Source organism: Electrona antarctica (genome assembly GCF_951216825.1).
Source record: "Electrona antarctica genome assembly, chromosome: 22".
Classification (NCBI taxonomy): Eukaryota; Metazoa; Chordata; class Actinopteri; order Myctophiformes; family Myctophidae; genus Electrona; species Electrona antarctica.
Window position 1 is genome coordinate 33,524,920 of NC_136805.1, and position 10,902 is coordinate 33,535,821.

A 10,902-nucleotide genomic window follows, 5' to 3' on the forward strand; every position below is an offset into this window, starting at 1 on the left:
CACTACGATCTACTGCACGCGACGCGCTGTGAGGCTTGTAGATCATCTGCTCCGTTTGAGGCGATCGCGCTACGATCCGGACACGCCAAACCAAACCAAACGGCAACAATGTTTCCGCATACATAATCACTGAATGAACTGAACGTGCCCTTTTCCTTTAACGTTACAAGTAGTTGTAACATTTGTAGCCAACCACATGCCGAGGAGATGCTTAAACCCCGCCCCCGCTGCTTCGGTTGACCAATCAGAATAAATTGTGGGGGGCGTGGGGGCGACAGCTAACTAAGCAGAAAATTAGCAGTCAAGAAAAAGCACGTTGCTGCTGGACATTTGGACAAGGAGCGCCTGTCAAAACTAATACACACACCAGAAGACACGTATTAATAATAATAATTATATCGCCATGCCAACAGCAAGGTAAGTAGGCCTATATATCAGCTTAATAGGTGACAGACACGCATGTATTCCGTAAAGCAACAATTCCGATTCGTTTATGCCTCCTTTCTTTTTGTACAATTATCATAGGTCAGCCTTTATTATACTCTGAGCGTGATTTGAAATGTGTATAACAATAAGCGTTGTCAACTTAAAAAAAAAGCAAACTAACGTGAAAAGCAGCTGTGACTGTTTAGGGAGGGACTGACGTAACGCACTTTGATCGAGGGGAGATTAGGGAAATATTGTGACAAATAGCCTAATTATTAATGAATAATATGTCGGGTTGGCCCATGAATATCTTTGAAACACTGATAAGTCATAGTCTATTGAGCTTTTCACACTTGACAACATTCTAAATGGGTCAAAGAAGTGTATTTCTTGTTGCAGTGTTTGTGAGTGACAGGAAATACACGTGGGTGGTCCCAAACGGGTCCATAGCAACGTATAGACTTCCTGACAAGTAGTAGGCTAATGGTCAGGTCAATTGGACAATGGAGATTTGGGTAATCAAAACGGAAACAATGACGCCTACAGGTAATTGTTGTCAGTGATGCAGTCTTTTTTGAGTGGTGCACTAGTCTAGTCTGCAACCACTCCTGTGGCTGTGTCCCTGGGTCTGTCCCTGGGTCTGCGCACGAAAATAGTATAATTTTAGTACACCAAGTGTCACTAGTTGTACAGCCTAACACACAGAATGCAGCGAGGAGGGCTTGTAGCCTTGTACAGTACAGTACAGTACAGCGTACAGCACAAGTAGGCTACAGTACAGCACCACTCACTTCAGACGGGTCTGATTTTTTAAAGTTCAAATGGATAACATAATTATTTCAGTCAAGAAAGATCACACTTTGAGCTTCAACTCAAAGTTTTAAGATAAAGACTTCAGTCAGTTGTGTGGGCAAAACAGCTTGCCAACTAGAACAAGTGCTCGTCAGGTCAGGTTGGTTATTGTGGGCCAGCAATCTTCAGCAAATCTTCGGAATTCAGCAAAATATGAAATATTGAACGCATCCGTCTTCTTGGTCACATGACTATAGAGATGTACCAATTTGGATGAAAGTAGTTTGTTCAAAATAGGCCACTCCTGCAAACTTTAGATGTCATTCTAATTTCTTAGCCAATCAGGATGCAATATGAAAATAGAACAACAGATCCGTATTGATCACATGGCTATAGAGATCATGTGTATTGATTTGCATGAAATTTGGATGAAATCTGAAGGAGTAATATATTGGGTTTCTTTTTAATCGGACAACAGGGTACAAAACATAAGTCTCTGCCATGGCATTCGGCCTGGCGGAGACAACAATGAGCGAGGTCAGAGGATAATGGCCAAACTGGTGCAAACTAACAAGCAAGGCCACAAGCAGGCTACACAAATAACAGCTCAGTACAACAGCATGTGTGGTGTGCTGGCCAGGAGGCCATCTGCAGATTCTGCACCACTCGTATCTTCAACCCGGTACTTAACCACAGCACAGTTATAGGACCTAGATATGAACCTGTTGACTGACACACATCACACCCACAATAACAACTCCCCTGGTTCTGTTCATTCAAAGTAAAAAGCACCATGTTGTCCCTCTATACTAGCGACTAGCGAGCTGAATGTTTTCAGCTCGGGCTTGCACAGCCCCTAATCCCTCAAAGCAAATTCAAATTTAGTCTAATAATCACTCCCAGATTATTTTTAAACCAAATTCTCATTCCATCCATCCATCTTCAACCGCTTATCCGTAGTCTGGTCGCGGGGGCAACAGCTCCACCAGAGTGTTCCAGACTTCCCTCTCCAGAGCAACATTAGTGACTTCCTCCTGGGGAATCCCGAGACGTTTCAAGGCCAGTGAGTCGATGTGTTTCCTCCAACTGCGCCTTGGTCTGCCCCGGGGTCTCCTCCCAGTGGGACGTGCCTCAAGGTCCTCCCTAGGGAGATGCCCGAGAGGCATCCTAACCAGATGCCCGAACCACCTAAGCTGGCTCCTTTCCATCCATCCAGAGACTGAAAAGTTCTTATAATTGTCGCGCCGCACCCCCACCTTAGCGGGGAAATCTCTTCTTGGCTGGTGGTGGTTTCATTGTGAACAAGTGAGCACTGCAGGGTAAAGTACTGTATGCATCTTTTATACCCTACCTGGCAGGTTAAAACAAAAGCAACCAGATTAGAATTTGAATGCCTGAACTGCGCAAACGTAAACGAGGACAGGCAAAGTCCATCCCCCCCCCCGTCCCTGGAAAGTTAGGAGTCAGGACAAAAGAGTTGTTACAAATTCTTCATGGGGGATCCAGCCCCGCAGCCCCCACAGAGATGATGTCACTGTATCCATCTTTCCTTTCCATCCATCTTTAACTGATTATCTGTAGGCGGGTCGCGGGGTCAACAGCTCCACCAGAGAGCTCCAGACTTCCATCTCCAGAGCAACATTAGCAACTTAATTCTGGGTGATCCCAAGGCGATCCAAGGCCATTTCACAGATATTATACTCGTCCTATGACACCATTTAGTGGGAGTTTGGAATCTGGTGGAAAATGTGAAGTATTAATTAAAATATGCTTTTGTCTTCCTGCAGCGAGAACACCCTTTTTGGGATGGGCAATCCCCTGCTTGATATTTCAGCTGTTGTGGACAAGGACTTCCTTGAAAAGTAAGTCTCTAAGCAGCTCTGATCATTCCACCCACTAACTCCTCAAAGATTACTAATGTACCCATTAAGACCTGAGGCTGATTCTACAAAATGTCTTCTAAATCAGTTTTCTGAAAAACCTATATTGCTATATCAGTGGTGGTCAAAACCTTTTTGTGTCAAGGACCCCGAAAATTATTTGTATTTTGCAGTGCACCCACATCTCCAAATATTTTGTTCCAGAGACCCCCAGAAGCAAAGATTTGAGTTAAAAATATTCTCTTTAAAAAGTATATTTATTCAAAGATTTGCATAAAATGTTCAAGATAAAAAAAATAGCAGATGTACAAGCTCATAGCGCGGCACAAAGTGACGTGCTAGGAGCTTGTGTATATCTGCTATTTTTGAATGGCCAACGTATAAAATAATGGTTAAAGAGTGGTTAAATGATGGAGGGGAAAGGAACTGGTTGGAATAACGTGTTCCTTCCACGTGCTACGTCCAACCAGGGAAACACCCCCCTGTCAGGTGTAAAGGACACTCATGCATGAAGGAAGCATGAGTTCAAGTCCGTTGCTCTCCCCAGGTTGGCGGAGGGTGTGTAGAGCCCAGGATCACATTAGATAATTGACACAGGGGTGACATTTTTTTATGGGTTAACCATATGAACCTTAGTGCAATTTTGTGGCCTATTATAAGGTGAACATTCTGTGAAAATACCAGCTCTACAAGCTCACAATGCAACGTGTAGATCAGCTATTTTCAGCGAAGATATCTGGTGTAGAGGGCAAAAAGGAGGGGGCCTGGTGTGGAACCTTGGGGGAATCCGGCCAACTAAGTACTTATTACTTCATTGGTTTTAATGTCACCAACAAAAATCATTGATCACAAAACTGTTTATTCCCTAAAAGGTACGGCCTGAAGCAAAATGACCAGATTCTTGCAGAAGACAAACACAAGGCTTTGTGAGTAAACATTTCATCATTTTCAACCTGGTGTGTGTGCCTATTTTGGGCAAGTCGCTATAGGCGAAACCTTTCAAATGTGTTAAAAAATAGCAGATCCACAAGATTGTCAATCGGCTATTTCTTTCCTACTTTTGTATAAGATGGGGCTTAAGTGGTTATCTATCACCCTGCATGCTAAGTCTCTGTTTATAATTTTATAAGACCAGGGACGGATTAACCCCCATGAGGGCCTACTGGGCTAATGAAGGGCCCCTGTCAGGGCCACAAACCCAGTACCCTGCAGTCAAGTTTCCCCGAATGGCCCCTGAGAGCCAAAGGGCCTCATGGCCCCCGACCCCACTGGCCCAATGGGTAATTTGGCCCTGCATACTGTAAGACCAAATAAGGGATCTAGCGCTCATTCATAACCTCGCCTCAGACGTCATGCAGTAAGCAGTAGCACCGCTCCAAATAGCAAAGTTATAAATGAGCCTCTCCCGTAAGTAACTGAGGAGAGTCATTCGATGCTCAGTGCATAATTCCACACCTACGCTACCGTACGTTCATACTACATCTGCTAGCTACATGCTTCACACCCACCACAACGATTTACTGCTAGTGCTACTACTGTACTTATGGTTAAATCATTGATTCATACAACACTTGTTGTCGCTGTGTGCCATGAATCTCTTTCGAGTACATTTAACCTTTTAGTCTAGGGAAGCATTTTGCTGACTGCATGCTCTTTTCTCAGCACCCCTCTTGCACCCCATTGCAACCAGATGCTGCAGTAATATTATAGCCTTCTTGGAGACATTAAACCTTTTGCCCTGGACATCTCGAGGGAAACGGCCCCCCCTGATGATTTTCACAATCGGCTGTATAACAATTTCATGTGAAATATACATTTTTAGTAGCCTGAACTTTCATGTAGTTTCACTCATTATTCAGACTGAAAGCCCTTCCCATAGCAGCAGTCTTCGGCGATTGGTTCATACCAACCAATCAAAATAGTAGGAAAGCAGATGACGTTGTTGTCCACCATGTGGCTATGGCTGAATCACCAGGACACACGCAGGCTGGTCGGCGCGTAGCCCCGACAGCACCCGCACAACTTACTCCACGTTATTAGCCTACACTCCACTCGCACTCAGAGCTGGCATTGGTGGGTGGCTGGCCGTGTGCCCCAAATGCCCACGCGGGCCCCAACGCAATTACGTTGTCTGCGCCACGCTAACTACGCCCCTGATTTGAACAAATCTATAATATGGTAGAGCAGTGGTTGGAGGTATCTAATACTGAATCAAGTCACTTAACCCATTCTGGGTTAAGTGAAATGGCACCAATCATGTTTGAAAGTGAAAGTACACACCCAAATAAAATCATAGTACATTGTACCACGTGTGTTCAATCAATTATTCAATCAAAGCAAACGGCATTAGTTTGGCTCTTCTACAAAAATAAAACTCACAAGATAGTTACAAGGCTGCATTCTGTCGCGCGTGCCAAGCTGTCATTCTCTTGTATTGAGTAACCTCGCATCTCGGGGGACAGTCAAGACGGGCTGTGTCGGTAGGCCAATCAGAGGCAGGCGGGGAGTTATCATGTCTATGCTCAGACGCACACTAGATATATGCTTCAGAGACCACTGCAGATGTATGAAGTGAGTGGTGCAACAGCGCCCCCTGTTGGTACTCTAAACATAGGGATGGACATAGGGACATTGCTGTTCCTTGGAGTGGTTGCACCACTCAAAAAATATTGTACAATGTAATTTGTGGGTATATGGGTGTGGTCGGAAATTGACAAGCCACGGTTGGATTGCTGATTTGGCAATACTTATTTTTGTAATGTACAGTACATACTGGTGTGTGCTTATTTAGTCTATGAGCCTAATAGCCGTATATTGACAAGCAGTCAGGCAATCTCATAGCAGGTTATCATAATGAGTTAAATGTTAATGTTTAACATAATGTTTAGACTCTGAGTGAGTTCTGTTGTGGTAAAGCACATTGATACAGCTCTTATCATGATGCAGTAAATGTTAAAGGGATATTTCACATTTCAACGTCTACTCTGGCTTTTGTGAACACCCCGGACAGTTTTTAAGTGACTTGATTCAGTATTTAGATATTTCATATTGTGCACCTGTTTTTCATCATAAATCATTGCGTAGTGGAGAATTCAGTGTGGAATTGTGCACGAGTGAATGCGCACTCATCCACTCCCACTCCTATGTGGGAGTGGACACTTTAACATGTGTGTTCACATAAGCCTGAGTAGACGATAATATGACACCAAACATGTTTGAAAGTGCAATATCCCTTTAATATTTCATGTAATCTGAAGGTGAGAGGACAGCGCCATTTTAGAGAGACGTTATTAGGGCGCCAGGTAGCCTAGTGGTCCAGGTGCATGCCACACATAGGCTCTGGCCTGACAGTGCGTCGCATGTTCGAGTCCCGTTCATGACAACCTTTGCTGTATGTCTCTCCCCTTCTCTCTCTCTCTCTCTCTCTTTCCTGTCAATCTTCACTTGATACTATCAATAAAGGCAGAAAAAAAAGAGACGTTATTGTCTGACTATGAACAGATAGATTCTAGTCAGAAGGAGCTTTAAACCTAAATGATTTTTGGGGTTTTGATGATTATGAAACCATATTCTGCTCTCCAATATTTAGACAAGGTTTTATTGACTATTAACCAGAAACAAAACCCAATTAACGATTCCCAAAGATGTATTTATTTTAAATACAATGAAGCTGGCAAGTGGCAAGAAGGAGTGGGAGGCTAGGCCATAATGTAGGATTAAATACTGCTACTAGCAGATGTCCAGTTATTTTCCTTTTTAAGTGGTGCAGCCACTCCAAGGAACAGCAATGTCCCTATATCTGTATGTCCCTATGTTTAGGGTACCAATAGGGGCAAAAGTGGCGCTGTTGTTAGAGTTGTCTGCTAATTCCCCCACGTCATTTATCGACCGTTTCGCACCCTGGGCGCGTTCCAGTGGGTCTGGACGTTCCGGGGACCCACCGGGGACCCCCACATGGAGTTGCACCACTCAGTTCACATGGGTGTGATTGTTTTTATTTATTTATTTTTGAGGGGGCGTTTCTGCCTTTTTATTTGGATAGTAGTAGTGAGAGAGTGGCAGGGAGAGTCAGGGAGAGTGACACGCAGCAAAGGTCATCGGGCTCGGGAATCGAACCTGCGACACGCTGTCAGGCTGCTTTAGAGTCTATATGTGGTTGTGCCTTAACCGCTAGGCCATCAGCGCCATATGGAGTGATACTCCACCATATTAGACCTTTCAATGAGAACAGCAAAGAAGACGTGTACTATCATTGATTATGTTGCAAAATTCATCACATGCACTTAAACCATAATAATTGTGGTGATGTCTCAGTCATTATTAAACGTCAGAGGGATTTATCACTGATTCATTGATGCCGCTTTATTTATAGTGCTCATATTGAACTGACAATACAAACGGCTTCACAATTTAGAATACTTTTTTTGGCAAAGCATCAGACGACTTATGTTGAAAGACAGTAGTGTGAATGTTTTAGCGACAGACTGTGTGTGTGTGTGTGGGGGGGGCTATTCTCTGTATTTTCGATTATTATAATTTTTTTGTGTGACACTACTGTTTGACATCAATCAAATCAATGTATCATCAGTCAATCTAATCCTAATCAATTGATTTGATCATGAAGGAAAATGTTTTTCAGTATTATAAAATAAACACTTGCCGATTATTTGAGTTTTCATACCAATACCTAATGCCATGTTTGTCATGTTTTTCCTAGTGATGACAACATGCCACACTACTACTTTTTCATGTGTTCACTGTGCCCTAAGCCAGGGGTAGGCAACCTTAGGCACCAGTGAGAGAGTATTTTTGGTTTTAAATAAACTATTTAAAAAAATGCAGTCCCTCACATTTGTGTGTAAATTACATCCTGCATTCTACATTCATTAAAACTGAATTCTGTTATTGCTCTGAGTCTAATGATCATTATAACAACGTGAAAGAAAATATTTAAAAAGAAGGAAAAACTTTATATTTGTGAACAATCAAAATATGTTGGCATTTTTGTCATTAAAATTAATTCATGTTGATATGGCACACTGACAATCTAGAAAATAAAAACATGGCACTTCATTTAAAAATGAATGCCCTAAACCACGTTCAAACTTGGATTATTAGAGCCGCTCGACTACATACAAAGTCAATGCAAAGATGAGAAGGCCACCTGGTATCTTCGCCCCAGCTGGAAAAATCCAACGGAAGCGACCTTTTGCGTCCCCCTCGACTCCACGCATCGCGTCCTGACAGCCAATCAGCGTTTTATTCATCCAAAAACAATACACAAGCCCTTTGCAAAGACATAGGAACTAATTTCGCTCATGCGCGACCAAGTGACTGGAAATGATTATATATCGCACAATAAGAATTGTCTCCATGCAGTGTCTGTCACTCTGGTTGCACGCCAATGATAATGCCGTGCAACCATGTAATAACAGTCCTCTATTATATCCCTCATTGCCCCGTGGCTTTTCAAACACACACCACCCCACAACATTGACCTCAGATGCCCAGACAGACGATAAGTAAAATAAACAATTCCTTCTGTTTATTTTACTTATTTTCCACGCACAGTGGCATGTTATATATTATAAAATGGTAACGTGCCACTTAAAATGAACGAATAACAACCGATCAGTATTTCTGGCCATCTGTCACATACAGTAAGCGTTCTTGTCAGGTGGTGTTGTGTGACATGACAAAGGGGACACGCGCGTGACATTGGACGCCTGTTGTGGCGCTGAAAAGCAGCATCATCAGCAATGTTGTTCTCCACCGTTACAAAAGGCAGTGGCGTTTATCTTTGCCACTGCAGACACCACCATGTCTGCCACATACAAGGGCAGGGCAGGATTAACACGGGGCTTTGCTGTTTAATTCCCCAGTGCTGTGCATTGCAATGCATGTCGCCCTCCACACACACACACACACACACGCGCACGCACACACACACACACACTAGTGCTGCACGATTCTTGCTCAAATGTGAACCTCGATTTTCCTCCACAAGAATTGAGATCACGATTCTCACACGACAGTTTCCATGAAAATAGTTATCGTCTTTAGTCTGTAGTTTCTGAACATTACTACATTCAAAATGGGGCACCTTGAGACAACTACTGTAGCTTTAAACAGTCAAACATCAAAGCTTGTTGTGGTATGCTTTGTTCTGGTTAACCTCTGTATGCTCAGTGAGCATGCAGTTTTTTTTTATGCACCATCAAACACTATGGATGTTGTAGTTATTATTAAAACGGTGCATTAAGCATTAAGCTCGAGGTGTCTCTGCCTCTAGTAGTCTCTCACTAAACGGTCCCCTGCTGATGTCCTCACAAGAGACCTGGAACCGTTTTGGAAGAGACGGGCGAGTGTAAAGATAATATAACTCAGAATGACTGAGTCATAGCTGAAGAAATGGGCTGAAGCTTATTACAAATTACATCCCAGCTAAAACGCCCGAATGCAGGCTTAAAAAGTCTGGTCTAGTGTAAACCTATTGTTGCGCCTGCGAATCCACAGAGTTGGAGCACTACTATTATTTTTTTCCATCACCCAAGTGGGACGGATATCATTGGATGCAGTGCACTGTAAGCCATGTCTGAATTCAATTATCTGGTCACTGCAGAGTCCATATAATCCTGTTGTGGGCTGAGAAATTGCCTAGCATACAGTAGTAGGTGTTATGCCTGGCTAACTTTCCTTTTCCTGAGCAGTCTTCTGCGATGTCCAGTGCTACCGTGCTCTCTTGCCCCACTAATAATAATGTATAATCGTGTCAATCGCATTGCCTTGGATGCAATTGCTCACTGTAATTAAAACAAGTCCCCAGCAGTGGTGGAAAGTAACTAATTACATTTACTTAAGTACTGTACGTAAGTACAATTTGGAGGTACTTTTTCTTTACTGAGTATTTCAAAATGTCAATACTTTTACTTCTACAATACATCTCAGAGGCAAATATTGTACTTTTACTCCACTACAATTATTTGAAAAGTTTAGTTACTAGTTTTTCAGTTTTGATTATTATTACAAAACATACATTAGCCATTTTCAAAAGAGCGTATATAATGATGCCTCCCCCCTCTCCACAAGGAGGGGGAGTGCACTAAAGCATTATGGGCATTGTAGGAATTCAACAATCCAGTCAAACACACAGACTTCATTATCTTTCTGGCCATAGGGTGCACATTTCAAATTGTGCTACTGTTCTCTACTACAAATACTATTAACAGTGAGTTTCTTCCAGCGGTGAAATGTCCCGTTAAGTAAAATAATTGAGTACTTTTTCCACCACTGGTTGAAAAAGCCTCAACCTTCTTCTTTCGTCCCTAGAAGGCCATGCATTCTCATTGGCTTCAACTGTTTTATCATATTCATACAGTGACAGTTTATCATATTCATTCATACAATAGTGACTGCAACACGGCATGAGAATGATGCTGTGGCGAGTGCCGGTGGTTTCATATCGTCAGTTTCACTGGGATTGTGTTTCATAAGTGGTTATCAAGAGGCATACACTAGTTGGTTTCAGTAGAAGGGTATCTTGTACTTTTTCTTGTATTATTGCCTACTTCAACTTTGTCTGAAATGGGCTGTGTCTAAATGCCATCCTTGTTGGATCCAATAATGCAAGCCTTGGATATCTATTCCTCAGTAAGCGTTTAATGTGCTGTACTTGGTTAGATTGATTGAATAACTGTCTTTTTATGTCGTTGTGTGCATTAACAGTCAATGCTGCCATCATGTGGCTTAATACGATAATACTTGGTGTAACACACTTGGTGGGTTATCTTGCAGTGGTTTTCAA

At 42.7% G+C, this 10,902-nt stretch overlaps 1 protein-coding gene across 2 annotated transcripts in view; it reads left to right on the plus strand.

The window, feature by feature from the left end:
- Positions 1-10,902, plus strand: part of adkb (adenosine kinase b) — a 94,103-nt gene that overhangs the window by 922 nt on the left and 82,279 nt on the right. The window contains exons 1-3 of one of the 2 annotated variants that reach the window (XM_079491849.1): positions 268-417; positions 3,006-3,080; positions 3,971-4,024. In XM_079491849.1, the coding sequence (XP_079347975.1) occupies positions 404-417; positions 3,006-3,080; positions 3,971-4,024 (143 nt within the window). In that variant the 5' untranslated portion in view covers positions 268-403. Of the gene's footprint in view, positions 1-267; positions 418-3,005; positions 3,081-3,970; positions 4,025-10,902 lie in introns of those variants that run through there. The other variant, XM_079491848.1, reaches the window with a different exon arrangement.